Source organism: Ictidomys tridecemlineatus, chromosome X (assembly GCF_052094955.1).
Source record: "Ictidomys tridecemlineatus isolate mIctTri1 chromosome X, mIctTri1.hap1, whole genome shotgun sequence".
Classification (NCBI taxonomy): domain Eukaryota; kingdom Metazoa; phylum Chordata; class Mammalia; order Rodentia; family Sciuridae; genus Ictidomys; species Ictidomys tridecemlineatus.
Window position 1 is genome coordinate 21,111,954 of NC_135493.1, and position 21,156 is coordinate 21,133,109.

The 21,156-nt window shown below is 36.2% G+C and overlaps 1 protein-coding gene across 1 annotated transcript in view; it reads left to right on the forward strand.

Annotated features, from left to right (window-relative positions):
* Nucleotides 1–21,156, forward strand: part of LOC120889419 (fibrous sheath-interacting protein 2-like) — an 89,049-nt gene that overhangs the window by 65,871 nt on the left and 2,022 nt on the right. Inside the window, exons 14-19 of the mRNA XM_078034212.1 lie at nt 155–9,288; nt 12,219–12,719; nt 13,697–13,797; nt 15,242–15,288; nt 17,547–17,590; nt 20,533–20,599. Coding sequence (XP_077890338.1) covers nt 155–9,288; nt 12,219–12,719; nt 13,697–13,797; nt 15,242–15,288; nt 17,547–17,590; nt 20,533–20,599 — 9,894 coding nt within the window. The remainder of the gene's footprint in view (nt 1–154; nt 9,289–12,218; nt 12,720–13,696; nt 13,798–15,241; nt 15,289–17,546; nt 17,591–20,532; nt 20,600–21,156) is intronic.

Consider the following 21,156-nt stretch of genomic DNA (forward strand, 5'->3'; position numbering starts at 1 on the left):
AGAGATTTGAAAAAACAAAACAGTTTTTTTTTCTGGACTAGGTTTTTCTATTTCTTAAGTGAGGTGAAATTCATATATAAAATATTGCCAGTGCTTTTAATGGTCCATATTTTGCTTGTTAAAAATAGCAATCAATGTTTTTTTTTCTTTTAAGGTCCTCAGGATGAAAAAGTATCTAATGCTTCCACACTGTTAAGGAAAAAATATGAATCAAAACAACCTCTAAGGAGCATAAACAGTGATTTTTCACTTAATGAATTTTGTGAGCATCTCACAAAATTGGTTATTTCATATATACTTTCAAGAATTTCTGATTGCAACCAAGACAGTGAAACAAGACAGAAATCCCTAGAAAGCCAAAATGCATCTCTTAACAAGATTATTTTAATTCATTCCCAACTGTTTGAAAGTCGGTCAATATCTATCAGAAAACTTGCCTTAAACATTTCTGAAATCATTATTCAAATCCTTCTTAAGAGTGATATTTTAAAGGTAGACATTAGGCAACAAATGGTTTCTCGAAAAATCAAATATATTTACTGCCCAAGAGTAGATGTAACAGACTTCAAGAATGTCTTTCAGAATCTCTTAATAGGAGTGATTCATGTTCTGTCCAAAGATATGGGAATAAATGAGCAGTCTGACAGCAAAGGAAGAAATAAGTCATTGTCCACGCTTACAAGCTGTAGTGAGACCATTCATAACAAAACCAGAAGTATGAAAAGACAGATAGGCCCCAGAGATTGGAAATCAGTTCTTATTCCTCGAATGGACCAACTCATACAGAAAAGTAAGCTGAATTCTCTGGCATGTAAATTAGGCACCCTGATTGGTAGCCTAAAAACTCGTGAATCCAAAATAGTAGTCAATAAAATTTTTAATATTGTTTTAGATTTGTTTTTATCAGACAAATGTCCAAATTGGGATATGGATTCTGGTCAAATAGCAATGACAATGTACCCATCTCTAAGTAATCAGCAAAGTCATAGCACACCCAGAGAAAACCTAATGCTCTCTCCCAAATCTGCTTTTCTTCTAAATGTTGTATGTGAAAAACTTATTACAATACTGTTGGAAGAATGTGCACCTAACAACTCTTTTAAAAGTGACCCTCTTTCTGATGAAATATCAGCTGAATGTCAACTGTTCAACATACTTCAGAATGTACGCTCACCATTTGAAGGATATGACATGTCAAACCTTTTGGAAAATCTGGAAGAAATAGATCAAGAATCCATGGTTAGTATCATTTCCCATAATTTGGTAAAATCCTTAATGGAAAAACTGTCACACAATGTACAGCAACCTCTGAGAAGTCCAATCTTTGCAAAAAAACATTTAACATATGAGACAAGAGAGACATTTTCCAGTTTTCCAAAAACAAAAAGGCCAGGATTAAATGAATCAAGGCAGGGTAAAGGCTCTGCAAAGGTCAAAAGTGATGACAACAAGCCTTTAATAGGGGCATTCAATAATGTCAGGGAGATTTTTCCCAAAATACAAGCCCCTTTTAGTAGGCATATTCCAAGAAAATCCTCTTGTCTACCTCCTCTTCGAAGACCAGGAAAAAAGGCAATGAATGTAATAGGAGTTTATTCTGCCACATTTTTGGAAGAAATAATTTCAGGAATTTTTCTTAGCTTCTATACCTCATTGTGGGCCAAAAATGTAAATATCACTGAGATCCAGCTCAATGAGATGAATGCATTAGGGGTGAACTCCGTGGTGAATAAGTTTAATAATGCTCAAGTCACTGTTCTACGGGATGTTGAAGAAAAGATCTATTTTCCATCAGTCTCTAAAGAAATTGTGAGTAAGATTGTTGATTCAGTTTATAATGATGTTTTATGGGAATATGAATTGCAAGTGGCCTGTGGTGATAATCTGACCCATGCTATTACATCAATAGCAGAACAGATAACAAATGGCATACTGATAGAGATTTTAGACTACCAACTCCCACTGTACCTTCTAGAAAATCTCACACCTAATTCATACTGCCCTCTCAAAGCAGAAAACATACTGCAAAAACTTCAAAATAACCTGAAAGAACTTAATTACCAAGTTCAACATTCACCAGGTTATACTACCATGCTATCACACTCATTTTTAGAAGATGTCATTAGAAAGCTATTATTTCAACTCCTTCCTCTATCCAGCAAGGCTTCACGCTTGGGGAATAATCTAATGACTTCAGATTTTGATGAAATATCCACTTGTATAATAAATAAAGTTATGCTGTCCATTTCAAAGCATAAGATTTGGCTCACTAAATATGATTGTCAAAATTTATATATGGAAAGTAACCTCCAAAATATGGTGGATTCTATTTATGGTAATATTATGCAGATGTATGATTCTCTTGTGTCAATACAGAAAATCATAGCAAGCCAAAGCCCAATTCTGGTTGACCAAATGGCTAGTCTTATTATTCAAGAGATCATTGAAAATCATCTTCAGCCCTTTTTGTGTGGAGATGCCTTACCTCATTTGAAGACCCCATTGGATGAAATATCTAATATGGTTAAAGAGGTTCTCAGTGAAGTCACACAACCACAAAGACACTGCAAGACTCCATCATCACTAGGTATGAGTTTTTATCCTAATGCATTTGTAGAAGAAGTTGTTGGCAGGCTTTTATCAAGAATCTTCAACCCAAACTATAACACTGAGACTGAACTGGATAAAATGACCCAAAAATTGGTAAACTCAATTAATAAACATTTTAGCAAAGCTAAAATCTATATTCTTCGTGATGATCAAAAACACTCTTTTCCTACTATAGATACAGACACTGTGGATGAACTTGTCAATTCAGTCTATAAGAATGTTCTGAAACAATATGGGCTGGATCCTGAAACTGTTAATAAACAACTCAAAGACAGTGAACTTTTTGCAGAACATCTTACCAATTTAATTGTGGAAGATATTTCTGGATATCTTTTCCATCCACTGTTTTCTGGGGATTTGTCAGCATCTTCCTATGCTACTTTAACAGTACAGAATGTTATTCAGAACATCTTTAGTGGGATCAGTAAATCTACAAAGCCAACCCAGCGTTTATCTCCATATAACACCATGCTACCATACACATTTTTAGAAGACCTAATCAAAGTACTACTATCTAGAATTTTTCCTCCTTCTTTGTGCATGCTTTCATCTGCAGAAACTCCAGAAGACAGATCACAAATTAATGTCAATGAATTCTCTTCAAAACTAATCAATGACATTAAGGGAAAAATTTCCCAACATGAAATTCGATTTTCAAAAGATAGAGATACTGACTCTGTTTATTCAGATGATGACGCTCAGCATCTCATTGATTCAGTATTCAGAAATATTTTGCAAAACTCTGGGTCTCAAGAAGAAATTGAGCACAATATCACAAGTAGTAATGAGGTTCTTATTGATAGAATAGCAGGTTTTATCATTAAAAATATCTGCCAACAACATCTTCATCCATTTGTGTATAAAAATCTATCATCTCCTTCAACATGTACATATGTCAATGATGCAAGAAGGCAACAGAGGTTTTCCAATGCTTACCCCTCCGTCTTTTTGGAAGATGTGATCTGTGGGGTTTTAAGAAAAATATTCCATAGAGTGTTAGGCATTGTGCAAACAAAATCAGTTACAAATTCAGAAAATGAACTTTTAGAAACATCTGAAGAACTCATATATTTGATAACAGAAGAGTTCTCAAAAGCCCAAGTTATCATCCTAGAAAATGTTCAGGAACAATTATGTCTGCCAACAGTAGATAGAGATGTAATCCTTAAAATTACTGACACAGTGTATAGCAAAGTTTTACAAGAATATGAATTAGAACCATCACCTGATAAGGATTTTCTCAGTGACACAATGAAATTGTCTGAGAGGATAACTAAAATTATCCTGGATGAAGTTGTTGATTTCCAAATTCATCCAGATCTTGTGGCAAAGCTTCCTTTTAAATCATATTCAAGACTCAATATTGATGTTTTGATAAAAAGAGTTCATGACAATATTACTAAATCAAGATTGCAAAGACAGACTTCTACAACATACACCACCATATTATCACACACACATTTGGAAAAAATAGTCACCAAGGTTTTATCTCAGATAAGTCCACTGGACTTCAGTGCAGAAGATCCAGAACTCTTGCAGTTGGACTTAAGTAACACAATTATGGGACTGACTGACAAAATCATGTCAATAATTTCTAAACATGCAATATGCATCACTAAACATGGATGTGAAAAACAACATATAGTTTCAGAAAAAGATATTCAGGCTATGGTAGATGCCATTTATACTGATATTTCTCATTCAAATCTGTACCACTCCCTTACAAAAGACAAAAAAGACATAAGTAACATGCCTGTTACAAAAATAGCAAGTTATATAATAAAAGAAATATTTAACCATCACCTTCAGTCATTTTTACCAGAAGATAAAACTCTCCCTCCAGGCACTCTTGATCAAACTTATAAACACGAAGCAAGAGATTCTAAAAAAAGAGAACTGTCTTTCATTATAAATTCAGCTGCCTTTTTGGAGGAAGTAATTTCTGAGGTTTTATGCAAAATCCTTTATGTATTCTCACATAGTCTCTTGGCAACAGCCAACATTACTGATATTGCTACAGCGTTAGTAAGATCGATTGTGTCAGAGTTCAATGCATCGGAGATTTTAGTTATAGATAACTTGGATGAAAATCTGTATCTTTCAGAAGAATATAAAGAAATGGTTCAAAAAACTGTTAACCTAATTTATGAGAAAATATTAGATGAATATAAATCTCTAATTCATGTCTATAGTGCCATAAAAAGTAATATCACCAATTTTGGAAGGCAGATATATTGTTTGCTATTAGGAGAAATTTATGATTATCAGGTGGAAGCATTAATTTCAGGAGAATTTGCAATGTCATCTTACACCTCTCTGCAAGAGGAGAACATCATCAGAAATGTGCTCAGTATCATCAATGATGATGGCCATATCTTACCATCATGCATCACTGTTTTGCCTCGTGCCCTTTTAGAAGATATGATTTACAAGCTGCTAGCATATATATTCCCTTCATCTGTGACTGAAACTGAACTAAAAGAGGAAGAAGTGTCACCAGATTATGATTTTGTGGGTGCAGCTTCAAAATTGACTGATGAAATCATAACAGAAATTTCTGAACATCAGATTAGACTTGCCACTGCAGAAGAGTATGCAGAAAGTATACAATTAGATGTAATTGAGGACTTTGTTGACTCCATATGTAACAATATGAAAAAAATTAAATTTCAAGCTGACACACAGAAAGATGTATGCCAAAGGGGAGGGTCATTCCTTGAGAAAATAGCTGGTTTCATTATGAAGGAAATTGTAGACCACCATCTCCGGCCATTTTTATATGATGAAGAATCATCTTCAAATAACTTACCTGAAAATAACTACGCCATTGAACTCTCAAATTCTGTTAAGGAAAAAACCTCGTCCTTACCACAGGAGACTTCTGTGTATTCTGCTTCATTTTTGGAAGATGTTATAATTGACCTTGTTCACAAGTTTTCTACTCTCCAAAGTATTTCTAAAAATCCTAAGGACAAAGAAATGTCAGAAGACCAACTTGTAGGCATGGCTATAAATTTTGCAAATATCCTGATAGGGGAATTTAAGAAAAGTGAAGTTAAAGTTCTAGAGAATGCCGAAGAAACATTTTCTTGTCCACCAATAGATAAAGAGATAGTTGATAAAGTATCTGATTCTGTGTATGAACAAGTCATGGAACTATACAGGCCTAACAATGTTCAGAAAGATGATAGCAGTAAAATTGTTGCAGAGATGATTGCTGCTTTAGCTAAGAATGCAATCTCTGCTTTTAAAATTCAACCACTTTTTTGGGGAGACTGGTCTTCCACCATCTTTTCATTTCTGGATGTGGATAACATCATCCAAAAAGTTCAATGCCTGCCATATAAATCCTTTACAAAGATAAACAGAAGCTTAAAGGAGAACCCAATTTATTCACCAGAACAACCATCTACCTCAGGCCTGAAAAACAAAATGGACACTTCAAAGATATATACAGGAACATGTATTGTAAAAGAGGATTTCATAAAGGAAGACACATCAATGAAAAAAGGCAGCATCCATGAGCCAATATGTACTGCTATAACTAGTATAATGAAGAACAAAGTAACCACCATAGAATCAGAGTTAGATGGAGGTGTGGCATATAAAAATAAAAGGGGTAAAAAGGAAAGTTCCAGTAGAGAAGATGAGAAAGGGCATGATGATGAGATATACCAACATTTTTCACCTGCTACCATTGACAAGAAAAATAAGAATGTTCTACTGGAACTAGATTTTAAAATAGATGATAAAAAGAATAATGAAGAAAGAGAAGGTACATTCAAAAAAGAGGATGTATCTTTTGAATTATTATCTCGGAAGTCCAAGGTGAAAGAGAAGAGGAGACATTCTCCAGCTTACAAAGTTATAGATGACAAACCAATCTTCCATCCTAAACAAGTTCAAAAAAATATCACTGAAAGTATTTACAGCAACATTATAGAAACATCTTCTTTTCAAGGACCAATCGATGATTCAACATTCCAAAGCTGCCTAGATGATAAAGAAGCACATGTAACTCAAGAGGCTGGTAGGGATTTGGTACAGCCTGTGTCAACAAATTCAGCTAGCCAAGATGCTCCAGCCCCCAAGGAAAGGAATGAGAAATGTAAAGATGAAGAGACTAAAAGTAAACTGAGTAAACCAGTCGATTCTCTGGACCTACCAGGAAAAAATCCTGGGATTTTGCCTGCCAACTTTTTAGAAGATGTTATCTTTGAAATAGTTAATAAGTTGATATTTCATTCCTCACCAGGCACAGATGATGCATGTAAAAATATAACCAGTGATATAAATAAAGATGAGCTCCATGTTACAGCTATGAAACTGATTGATTCCCTATTAAAGGAGTTTTCAGATGCTCAAATTAAAATACTAAACCCAGATCAGGGAAATCAGTCCATCCCAACTGCAGATAAAGTTCCATCAGTTCATAAAGTATCTCTTAGGCAGAAAGAAACATCTGTGGCTAAAGGACCATCAGAGATAAAAATGATAATTATGGACAAAATACCATTCACACATAGAATACCACCTGTAACTCACATGCCTTTTTCAGATAGGAAAACTTTAATGGCTCAAACACCATCAATTGATAAAATGCTTGTCAATAAAGTTGTTCATTCCTCTATATGCAATATTTTGCAGGAATATAGATCTCAAGAATGCATTTGTAAGGACATAAATAGAAACAGTGAAATTGTAGCAAAAAGGTTAGCCAATGCAGTAATAGAAGAACTACTTCAGCATCAGGTAAACATGCTACTTTGCAACCAGGTTCCAGCTTCAGTATGTTTGCCTTTAGAATCAAAGGAGTTTGTGAGAAGGATTCAAAAAGTGTCCCAAAAAGCCTACAAAGAATGCCAGACATCTTGTCCATATACCATAATGCTACCTTATGAATTTTTAGAAAGTGTAACTTCTTCTCTCCTTTCGAAAATTTTCTTGAACACTAAAGCAGGAGAATCTGATTATTCATCCACAGAACTAAATTTCCTTCAAATGAAGTTAGTAAATACAATTATGACAGAGATCTCCAAAGATGAACATATGATTGTACAGTATGTAGAATCCTTACATCCTAATGATGATGAAATTGTTCAATTAGTGGTTCAGACTATTTATAATAATCTCTTGTCTCAATTTGTGTCTCAAGAGAGCATACAAAATTGTTTCACCAGTGGATGCAGAATGCTTTCAGAAACTATAGTTAATTTAGTTGTGCAAGAAATGGCTGGCAATCAGTTGCAAAACTATTTTTCTCGAGAGCTAACTCCACAACAGTGTACAGAAGTTGACAATGTTGTTGAAAATATCCTTAAATCTGTTATCCAAACTACTGAATTTCCTCAGCTTCCACAACTGTTGGCTTATGAATTGCCTTTTAACATAATAGAAGAAATCGCTGTAAAATTTTTATCAAAGATTTTATCTGTGTTTCCAAATGTGGATAGTGAGCCAGAAAATTATATGAATGATGAAGTGCAAAATATAACTTCAAAAATATTAAACTCATTCCAAGAATATATGTCTAAAAGTCAGATTAAAGTTGTACCACAGGCCAACGAAGCACATACTATATCTTTAGCAGACAGTGCAACTATTGAAAAAGTAGTTACTTCTGTTTATAATACTGTTTTAAAGCAATCTGGTTCACATGTTGCAATGTATAAAGACTTAATGGGTAAAAGCAATATGCTCTCTGACATAATAGGATATTTAATGGTGAAGGAAATTTCCAATTCTGAATTTCATCCTCAAGTGGAGGAAGAACCATCAAGTTCAGAATTAGTTCTGGAAGCTGCCACAATTATGGAAAAAGTGGTTAAGATAATTGATAACCTTAGGTCAAAGGAAAAGCCTTCATTCATAAAAAATGGTGTGTTAGATGCCACAATTTTAGAGGAAATGTTGGCCTTGTTCTTGGCCAAAATAGCCAAGTTGCCAACTACCTCAAACAAAGATGCTAAAAACTTATCAAAACCTGAGTTAAATAGAATTGCATCTCATTTGACAAAATCTGTGATAGATGAAATTGCCAGAAATAATATCAGTGTCATACCTGCTGATCCTGAAGAACAATTAAATTCAGAAAGTATAGAAATTATTTCTCAGGTTGTTGATTCTTTATATAATCATATACTACAACAGTGTGGAACACCTGAAGAACTCTATTATGATATAAAAAATACAAATTTCTTCCCTAATAAGGTGGCTTCTTTGATTATTAATAAAATTTTAAATTGCCCACAAGAAATATTTACCTCAAAAAATGTTTATGCCAATCTCTTTGGCAGTCTGGACATTGGTCGAATTATTGAAAAGACACATGAACGTGCTGTTAAAATGGATACTAGGCTAGAGAAAAAAGAGTCATATCAAGATTTACCTCAAGAGCAACTCCCAATTAAAATAATTCCTCACCATGGGAAAAAACCAATCAATATTGATCCACACATTGTCGCAGAACACTTAGGAGTCATTTCTATAAAAACACAATCTCTTGAAAAACTGCAAGTGAAGTGTTTAGCTAGAACTGGACATACCATAGAAGCCCTTAGAAGAGCATCAATAAGTGGGATAGGTCACTCCAAATACTCATCTATTGCAACAATGCAGAGGAAGGATACTCGGATCTCATTGGATAAGACTGGACGACTGAATGTAAAGCCATTAGAGGTAAGTACAAAAGGCAATGATGATAAGAAATGAGTGGCTACTGGCTAGGTTCCCTTTCTGTGACTCCTTTCCTTGGGTTGGTCTATGGAATGCATTGTAAGATATGGTCAGTTTTCTCTTGCCCAGTCCAGTAGAATGAAGTACTCCTGATTCATTCAGTAAAATCCTCTGCCTTGCTAGAACTTTATCACTTCTATGGCTCAGTATAAAGGTATAAACCAGTTTTCACTCGCCAGTCAGACTGAACTATTATTTCTTGAGGAATGGGAATATAGTGAAGTGCCCTGGACAGCAACCAAACTGAGAGGAATTGTTCACATATGGCAATTCAGAAGAAATATAATCTTTAACAATTCTCATATCTCTTTTTATGGATATACATTGTCTTAGTCTTCATTTATAGGTAAGTAATTCCTTGTACACATATATGTGTAACTACACCATAGAACATTACCCTAAGTCAAAGCTTAATCATCTACAGAAATATCTGTCACAGTTCTTATTCTTGGCTACCTGTCCTCTAGGGGTGCAAAAGGGACAGTTAGAATATCAGTTAAACCAGTCTTTACTTGACATTTAAATCCACAAACTTAATGATCCACACTAGTTCTGTTTTGACTTAGCAACTTAGTCATTGACAAATAATAGACTGCATACTTTTTTTCTTTTTCTTTTTTCTTTTCTTTTTTATGGTATCAGAGATTGAATACAGGGTCATTTAACCAATGAGCCACATTCCCAGTTCTTCTTTATATTTTATTTTGAGACAGGGTCTTGCTAAACTGCTCAGGACATCACTAAATTGCTGAGGCTGGCTTTGAATTCACGATCTTCCTGCCTCAGTCCCTGGAGAGGCTGGGATGCAGGCACGCACCATGGTGACCAACTAGACTGCACACTCTTTTGATTTCACTGTTTTTATTTCATTTCATAAGATTTTTCCCAGAGATGGACTTATATTGATCCATCCCCACATTTCATTTAATACCACGCCCCTTGCTATAAATGAGTCTCTAGCATTGATGATATGCTTTCATACTGGGGATGTAGCTTGTGACTTAAAAAACTGCTTTAAACAAAGTTCTAAAAAACCAGCCTGCCTGAAGCATAAGCCCTAGCATGTTTTTCTTAGCATTATTTTCCAAAACATTCAACTAAGTTTCAGAGCTATGGAGTACATTACTGGCTACTTTTTTTCAGTGCCAACTATAGAGATGATTAGGGGTTAGGACACTAATGGAATCTCCTTGTTCCTTAATTTCTTGGACCATATGAAGGTCCTTTTCTGCTCTAAAGTGTCCTTTTCTCTCTAGGTTCTCAAATTTATATTTGAATTTAATAGGTAGTATCATTTATAGGTAAGTAATTCCCTGTGCATGTATCTGTGTAACTAAACTGTAGAACTTACTCCAAGTTGATGCTTTATCATGTGCAGAAATATCTGTCACAGTTCTTATTCTTGCTTAGCTGTTCTCTTCACTTATATCCTTTACCAGTACTTCATCTCTTTATAGCCCAGAGAAAGTTGGAAGAGAATTTTTAATTGGAAGAGAATTTTTAATTCAAACCAACAACTCCTGCCACTATTCATGGAAGCAAATGGTATCTTAAGGAAAATAAACAGACACAGGCAGCTCAGCTACAACAGATGCTTTGCAGTGATCTGGATAGCAATCCCCCATCCATCCTCAGCATGGGGGAGGAGATTTAGGAAAGAATCATAGATGAGTTTAGGGAACTCAGATGAGTTGCAGGCTACTCTGCAGTTTGGAATCTACTATCAGGGCTTCATTTGCTGTTTTGATATACAACATTTGCTGACCCACCAGACACATGCATATTAAAGGCTCACACAGTGACAAATTCCAAAGCCATATAGAATGAATAATGCAATCTTTTGAACCACTGTTTCCCTCCATCAGCACAGATAATCAAAATTGATAATTGTTTCCATTTCTCACAGAAGTCCCTCTTTCATTTTGTTTTGCACAAAAGACATTCCTTTAGAGTAGCATTTATATGAAAAACTGGTCTGTAATGTTTTTTTAGATTTAAGATTGATAACTCAAATGAATTTAAAGGGTCTGTGGCATCATCAAAGGCTACTTAAATGGGGAAAGTCATTTATTTAATTATAACTGTCTTTTTCTTGAGCTGTCTTTAACATTGTAAAATGGAAAGTGACATTTGACTAGAGGGGGGAGGATCAATGAAGTTTTACACTTTGAAGCTTTTTTTGGAAAAGAGAGAAGAATGGTGAGGAATGAACATTCAAAGGCCTTCACAATCTTGTCTGTTATCCATCATTTTTAAAACTCCATGTCAGCCACTACCTTGTCTTTTTTTCATGAAAATATCTGTCTTTAGATTGCTCTACTAAGAAGTTCAAAAAAGTGTTATCATAACTATGATAACAAAACTTTCAAGACAAATGATCAAAACAGAATGTAATTAAAATACTTGTGTACTGGGACTGGGGTTGTAGCTCAGTGGTAGATCACTTGCCTAGCATGCGTGAGGCCCTGGGTTTGATCCTCAGCAACACATAAAAATAAATAAATAAAAATGAAGATATTGTATTCATCTACAACTAAAAAAAAAATTTAAATTTTGTGTACTTTGCATTTATTGACAAGTATAAAGTAAACTTTGAAGCAAAAGAAAGAACATTAGTTAGGTTCTCTTCTTTAGACTAGAATAATATCTAAATGCAATACATATGTGGGGGTGGGAAGGTGGATATGCAAATATTGCTTAAGGTGTTCATTTATTTCTTCTTTTAAGTATATCACTAATATATAAGTAAATATCACTTGAATATAAACAATTTACTAAGTAGAAAATATAATAAAATTACCTTATTATAAATGAACCACAGGAAAAGTGATTGTGGCAATTGTTTTTAATATTCATTGTCTCTTCAATTCCAGACAGCGAGTAGGAATTCTTTTCAGAATCTGTTAAAACCTGATATCACTAAAGTGGAACTTTTAAAGGATGTCCAGAACAAAAAAGATCTTATCATCCGACTGGTAGCTCATGATATTGATAAAAGAGGGTCAGAAAACAAGGTAGAAGAAGGCTTAACTTCTGACGAAGATGAAGTTATTCTACAAGAAGTTGTTAAAGAAGCTTTTACAGAAGAACCAATTCAAGGCCCAGTAGAAGAAGACATAAAGCCCATTGCAAACCCAGTGACATCCCCTAAGCCACTATTGAGCAAAAGAAGTCTGAAAAAATTTCTATCATTTAGCAAATATCATCATCCCAATTCTAGAACATCTATAAAAAATATTGAAAGAATATCAACCCAGTGGAGAGAATCTAAGATGACAGAACCAAAAATAACTGTTTCTGAAGTTCGTGTCCCTACCTTGAAATCCTCAACTGACACAAATTCTTCTTATTGGGAGAGAAAGACACGATCTAGTGTAAGTGAGGAATATGACTAATATTAGTGCTGGGATTTTTTGGAGAAGGTAGAGAGTTTTACAAATGTGGTTCAAGCAATGTATCATGGGTAAGAAGGAAAAGGTACTAAACTGGATTTAGTGAGTCTCCACTACCTCTGATGATATTCACAGTGAATGGTAAATGATTAACAGACAAAGCTAGGAGCCTTAATTGAGGAAAAAAAAAAAGATCATGGAGCGAGTCTAAGTTACATAGAAGCACAAGAAAAACAGAAATTGGGAATAAGTAAAGAGAAATGCAGGCTACTTATTTTAAATGATAGGTTTTATCATTTCTTGTGTGCTGGTTGGCAAATATTCATTATAAGTTTGGTACACAGAAACTAAATGCCAATGAACTTGATCAGAAGATAGGCTGAAGGAAGTGAAATGAGGCATGCAGATTCAGCCTCTCTGGGTTAGAATTCTGTTTCTGCCACTTACTAGCTGTGTGACCTTGGGGCAAGCTACTTAGCCAACTTTTTCCTTAAAACCTACTTTACCAACTTGTTGAAACACAGCAAGTTAGTCAAACTATGTTGAATATTCCTCCTGCAATCAGCCTGTGAGCCTGCAATCACTTTGACACAACTCCTGTCCCTGGTTCCTTATGTTAGTGATGGTCTGGTAGCCATTGACTTCTTGTGTTGGCCATACCCAAAAAGTCGTATCATACCATGTATTTTGAGACTGCATATGATTTAGGATTTCCTGGATTAACCCTGCAGTGAACCAGAGAAAACAGAGATACAACTCTGGTCACTCTGGTGAGCTGGCTCACCAAATCAGTCTGCTCTTTACTGGGTAGCTATTTGAGATTTCATGACCAAACACAAACACAGTGTGCCTTATCTAAAATGATGGCTATATAGAAAACTAAGGAAATGCTACAGTATACTTTGACTTGACTTATTATAAATGCTACTTTGTATAATACTCAACTGGTGCTTTTCCAGGTAGAAGAAATGAGATCTTCCACAGAACCAATACATTTTGCCATACATAGAATCATGAGTTCATCCTCATATAATGAAGATGATTTGCCTTCATATTCCAGGTACCCTCAGTTAAAGCAACATGAGTTGGTTAAGAAAATAGAAATCTGCAATAAATATTATGCTTAGGGGAAGAATGGGGCCCTTGAGTCAACCTATGAAGTAGTGTTTAGCCTCTCAATCTTCACCCCATCTCCCTTGTTTCCCTGCTCTGGTTACTTCCTGAATCTTCATATTTCATCTTCTCTCCCATTTCTATTTATCTGACTCTACTTCCTTCTCCTCAGACTTGATTTTCAGTATATAGTGGTCCAATTAGAGTTGTTAGATTAGGATTTTAATGTGTTAGGTTTTTGAGCCTGGGAGCCAGGCACTGGGTAAACAATAGTTCCTGTGCTAATGGCTTGCCCAGAGATTGTCCAGCTTAATTCCCTTAAGGTTCTAAATGCTCAACTAAATGTGGCATTGACTGTCAAAGGAGTCTCAAGAATAAAGGAGAAGGTGTAAGTTGAAGTATTCCAAGAAGAAATCTCAAAAGTAATGGAGTTTGATTTTAGCATTTAAGGATGGATAAAATGTAATTAAAAAGACCATCCAAGTTGAGAAAGCCAGTAGAAGCAAAGGCTGGGCTAGGCAAAATTTACAGAGGACAGAGAGGATCAAAGTATACTGTACACTTGATGTCCGATTGATGCTATTTCCTAGAATGGCCAAAACATGTCTAAAATTGTTCTTATATTTATAAGAATTCACAAACTAGGAAGAGTAGCACTTTGTATCATGGGAGATAGTGGGTATAAGGAGAAAAACTGACCTGGTTGTACCTACATTCTTTTCTTCTTGGCACCATGAAATTAAGGTTTCTTTTTTACCTGATACCATTTTAGGACATTTACTCTTGACTCTCTCTTGACCCTATCTCCATTCATGATTTTTCAAAATATTTTTTAAAGAGAGAGGGAGAGTTTTTTAATATTTATTTTTTAGTTTTCGGTGGACACAACATGTTTATTTTATTTTTATGTGGTGCTGAGGATCAAACCCAGCACCGTGTGCATGCCAGGCAAGCGTGCTACCGCTTGAGCCACATCCCCAGCCCTCAAAATATTTTTTTAGTTGTAGATGGACACAATATCTTTATTTTCATTTTGTTTATATTTTTATGTGGTGCTGAGGATCAAACCAGGGCTTCACATGTGCGAAGCAAGCACTCTATCTCTGAGCTACAACCCCAGCCTATCATTCATGATTGTTTTAACATACAAGATTCGTGATGTAGGAACCTTCAATTGTTTGCATCAATGGAGAAGAGGAAGCTATATATTTAAGACCAAATAAAAGTCAATATAGCAATCATTTGCACATGATTTGAGAACCCAGAGACACAATCATTTCAGACTTGCTTCTATATGAATAATGACTTTGACATATGTTCTTTTGCTTAATTAGCATTCCTTCATGTATTAAATCATAGAAAATTAAATGTCTTTTACCTTTTATTTTTAGTAGTGATGATGATCGCCCCCCAGATCCAAGTGCCAAAATAACAGAAGGTTGGATTGATTTTTTTCCCTAATTTAAACTAGATGATATTTAAAAGGAGACTTTGTAAATTGCATTGATGAGTTTTCCTATTGTCAAACCTGAATTTAATCCTGGGTTTTCCAGTAGGTTGACCTACTTTGAAGGAGTACTAGGTCAGTTAATTAGTTCACATGAACCAACTAGTTTGCCTTTTCAAAGGGCAATTTCATTAATTATTAATGATAGAGTATACGATATGATATTTAAGTTCACATTTATCGTACTCCTGTGGGAACTTACCAGGAAAAAAAGTTTATCACACCGATAATTTATATGGGGACCCAACCCCACACTACTAAAATTTAATCATCTTAAGAGTGTATGCTTGGTTTGTATAAGTAGCTTAACCCTACTAAAATATATTTTTAAAAATCATTTAAAGGTAAAGATTAAACCTGAATTTATTTGCTTACATTAAAATGTAACTAGGATAGACTCCACTTTATTTTTATCTGTTAGAATCCATTCATTAAAATATTTATGAGTTGAATGTTTGGTCCTCAGTTTGTTGAAACCTCAGCATCAGTGTGGTTCCAACAAGGACAGCACTTGATGTAGGAATGTCATATTTACTGTAAAGATGGCCTTGAAATTCAAACCACATTACTTGCTTTGACCTTAACTATTTCAAGTCTGCAATTCACTCAAGGATTTACTCAAGAAAAGTGTCCTCTCCACCCAAAGGTGGAAATGGCATTTATTAAAAGATGAACCATGGAATTGCAGTATGTCAGAAGTCCATGAACACATCATACTGCAAAGGGTGGTGATACATCATGATGTGTTTCCTACATTGTGGAATCAAGGGCTATACAGCCCAAAATAAGTCACTGAGTACAAAAAAACCTCCTAGTTTTAGAGATGAAGAAAATGAGGTTCAGCATAAAGAGTTGTTGCCCAAGGTTATACAATGAGTCAGAATGTAAATTCAAAATCTTTTAAACCTGACTCCAATGTCAGTATTTTGTTCAACTTCATATTTAAGTCACCCTTAGTTAATATATCTTTTGGTAATACTATACCTACACAATTCATTCATTTATTCAGCAAATATTCATTGAACACTTTCTTTGTGCTAGACACTGTTTCAAGTGCTGGGGTTGTGAATCAAACAAAAAGTGCTTGCCCTCATGGGACTTAACTTGGGAGTGTATGTGAAAGTAGGAAACATAAACACAAAAATTTTAGATATGAATAAGTACTTACCATTCTTACCTTGAGTAAAATCCAGATCCCTTACAATGACTTACAAGGTCCTTGAGGGTCTGAACACCACTCCTTCCCCATAACCTTCCTGACCACCTCTCTTGATGATCTCTCTTAAATCATTCCATTCCAGCTACACCAAGTCTCAGACACACCAGGCATTCTCCTATCTCAGGGCCTGGGCACTTGCAAGGCTGCCTGCAATGGTCTTCTCTCAGATATCTGCACAGGTTACTCCTCACCACCTTTAGATATTTGTTCAAACATCATCTTCTAAGTGAAAGCCTTCTCTGAGAACCCTCTCTAAAATTGAAACCTCACAGCCACCCCAACATTCCCTATGTCTTTCCATGCTTTAATTTTCTCCCTAGCACTATACCATCTGATTGACTGCATATTTCTATTATTTATCTATATCCCTTCTCTAGAATGTTAGGATTTTGTTCTGTTCACTGTGTTCCCACATGCCTAGAAAAGACACACTTAGTAGGTATTCAGTAAGTACTTGTAGAATCTCTGAATAAATATGAAAGAAAATTAAGAGTAAACATGAAGTCCAGAAACATGTCCTTAATGACAAGGAGTCAGCCACAGGAAGATCTAGAAGAGGGCCCCAGGCACAAGATATAGTAAGTAGAAAGATTATGCTTTTAAACTATATACAACCAAAGAGTTGAAGGGGCTCTTGGAAATCCTCCACAGCCTAATCTCTCATTTTACAGATGAGCAAAGAGGCCTGGAGTTTGAGTAGTTATACAAGGATGCATAGCTAGTTGAAGAGATTGCCTCTTTTGGCACTCTAGCCTGGATTCCTTCCACCACATCACTCTCCATCTTTCCCAGTATTGGAGGAAAGAGCCAAGACCTGTACCCAGCATTCTAGAGATCTAGCCTCTTCAAGCTTTTTCTGTTTGCCAAAATTCTATGATTCTTTGATGGAAGTATTTAAATTGCTTTTGTTATAAAAATAACTATTGTGTCTCAGAAATAACTGTTTCCTAATACTCTGTTTTCATCACAGAAAGTCTTGCAGAGCTAGATCCAGAAAGGTCAGGCAGTGTTAAGGTAAGTATTTTTCACAGGCTCATTGTTGTCCAGTGGGACCCTGGAAGAAATGGCCTGATCATTAAGGTGAAATAGAAAATACCTGTGTGCTGTGCCCTGAGGGACCACCCTTTGTTCACCATTCTCTTGCCCAAATCTGTCCCAGCTGGGGTTCACTCCTGATACCTAAAATTCCCTTCAACAAAGTCCTCACCTGTGGTTCAAGTCCTTGCCCTTGTCTTAGCGTGCAAAGTAAACCACAGGTGCCTCTTAGTTCAGTTCCACTCATTAATGCTATTCCTGCAACCTCTGAGGGAAAGGCAGTGAGTGAGTCCTATGGCACTCACAAGTAGACCTGGGGAGAAGCCTGGTTGGGACAGAGATGCTTCAGAGAGGACGAGGCACTTCTTAAGACAAACAAATACTGATTCCAACCATATCCCAATGTTATGGAGGACTGGCCTACAAAACCCCCTCCCCAGTAAATCTCCCACAAGAGCAGAAGGTACAGAACCTTCTCTGTTTTATATCACCCTTGCTTTCCCTCTTGTTCAGTCTAATCCCGCTCCGAGCATATGAACACACACACATACACACACACACAGCCTCAATTTTCCAGTCATTTCTTATTTATCAATAGTAACATTTGTGTGACCGCCTCAGGCTTCATTAGAGACCACAGTTTGCAAGTAAAATTATAGAGGACAGGTAGAATCTCCATCTGGAGGCCAACTGACAGGCTGTTCCTTCTGCCAAGCTGATTCCCCAGTTCATCTAGACTGTTTTTTCTAATTGTTCTTCTGCCTTGCTTTTTCTTTTTTAGCTATAAAATTCTAGTTAAAGGTATGCTCCACTGAGATACTCAGTTTGCTTTATTGAGTAGCACAGAAATAACTGCTAGTATGTAGTTCCACGAAAATGGTAGTCTCTGTATATATGAATGCAGGAGTTCTCCAGTGTCAGACTCAGAAAAAGAGGCTACATGTTTCTTTTCATGGTAAACTCCTTACATGGTCTACAAGCCCCTACATGAGCTACCCACTCCTTCCCCTCCTTTCCACATTACCTGTCAATCTCTACTCAGGCCACAGTGATCTCCTTCCAGCTCCCCTAACATGCCATGCCTGCTCCCACCTCAGAGCCTTTGCACTTGCTCTTCCTCTGCCAGGAACTCCCCACCCCAAGATAGCTGTGTGGCTTGCTCCCTCATCTTCTTCTGGCCTTTGCTTAAAGGTTATCTTTTCAGTGAGGCCTTTCCTGACCACCCCATGAAAAATACACATACATAAACTAACCCCCTTATCACACTTTATTTTGTTCATAGTACTTAATTCACCATTCATTTGACAATTATTTATCAAGTGCTACTATACCAGACAATGAAGTTTCAGCAGTAAATAAAGCTGACAAAAATACCTGTTCTCTGGAGATTTTATATATATATATATATATATATACACACACACACACACACACACACACACATATATATATATATATATAAAACGTGTGTGTATGTGTTTATGAGTCATGAGGCGAGGGCCTTTTTTCTTTAGTTCATGACTATATCCCTCACACTGAGTATCCCTAACATAGTAGATGCTCAACAAACATCTGTTGACTGAATAATGACTTAGCTTCAGAGTCAAATTTGGTCTCCATATCAGGAGTTCCCAAACGCTCTTCCCAGGAATGTGATACACAGTTATATTTATGAACCACCACAAAGAGCAGAGAAGGTCTCAACATTCGCTGTACATCAGAACCATATGGCAAACTTTAAAAATAACTGGTGCCCACCTCCTACCCCCAGAAATTTTTATTCATTAGGCTGCCCCTACCAACTGTACATTAAAAGCTCCCCAGGGATTATAATGTATAACCAACACCAAGAACCACAGACTTAATCTACTCACGTGAGGGGTTTGGTGTTATCTGCCCTTCCAGCTTCTCAACCTGGCTGCATAACTCCGCACGTGGGGAACTGAAAAAAACATTCCTGTACTTGCTCTGTCCTCAGGTATTCCTGTTAAGTTGGGGTGAGCCCAAAGCCTATATTATTTAAATTCCACCAGGTGGTTCTATTGTGCAGGCAGGGTTGAGAACCACTGCTTTACATTTTATAAACTGCTGTCCTAGTTTATCACTTTAAGTATCCTATTTGGTAATATCTTAACCCATAAGCTGTCCCAAATGCTCTTGGAAGAACTAGAGTCAAACTCTTAAGATATATTTTGCTTTCTGCCTAAACAGAACACATTTCTCATCTTGCATGTATTTAGACATTACTTTGTTGATGTTCCACTTCTTTTGGAACTGTCACCACCAGGGAGTAGCTACCCTATAGCCAAGCCACCTGCCATAGCCTATTTTATGCCTTCCAGACCATGCTGCTTCTTAATTCCAAAAAGTGATAAAGGTCCACAGACGAAAGCTAGGGCCTGAGCCATTCTTCATGCCTGACCACCACTTTCATGCACCCTACAGCTTTCTGGCTCCAGACCACACAATTGCTAAGAATTCTCTAAAAGGAAATTGGAATGATAACATAAACATCCCTTTATTCTTATGTCCCTTAAGACCTTGTCTGTCACATCATTACCTTCTCTTAGAGAAGATCTGTAATATATTCCATGTCCCAGGATGCAGGAGGCAGACATGACTGACATTTTCGTGACACAGGACATTGAAGACCTTGAAATGATCCCACAAGGGCAGCTAAATTCTGCATCCCAGTCTGGGGCCAATTCTGGATGTCATCATTGTTTAAAATGATGAGAAGTCAAGCATAGAAACGTGTAAAGCCCTAGAGAACAATTGTTTGAGTCTATAGCACATACAGATTACGGGATACAATGCCACAATGGTGGTGCTCCACCCTTGAGGGTTTCTAGGTATTTCTAGTGTTCACTACTCAACAAAGGACAGAGGACTAACACAATGTTTCTCTTTTGTACTGGCAGTTCACAACCCTCTTTCAACGTGCAAGTATTCTTAGCAATGTACAGTCTTCAAGTGATGATCTTGCAGGTACAATATATATATATATATATATATATATATATATATATATATATATATATATATATACTTTTCTAATACAGCTCTCAATTATGACACTTGGAATATAAACATTTTGCTGATGCACTTCCCTAGAGCAAGGAACTCCTGTTTTGCAGTGTCTCCACCCACCTCCACTGTAGAGTTGAAATATTATTTACTATGAATATAAATCATGATTTGCAAGTTGTTAATGTAAACCTCTGACTTGAACCTCACAGTATAGGGGTAACAGGTATTGAATACATTGATTAGGTACCAGTTGTATACTAGAGTGCTTTTTCTCACATCCCCTCTGTGAAGCATTGTCTCCATTTAGTTAATAAGGAAACAGTCCCAGAGGTGAAATAGCTTACCATTATGTGCTCTCTCTACAAGTCATGTCCCATTTTACATCAGATAAAAATGAAGGGAAATGACCTGGCTGAGGTTGCATAGCCAGCAAATGGCCAAACTGGGGCTCAAACTCTGCACAACTTGTGGCTTTCATCCCACACACTTTCTTTCTGCCAGCCTGGGGCTACATC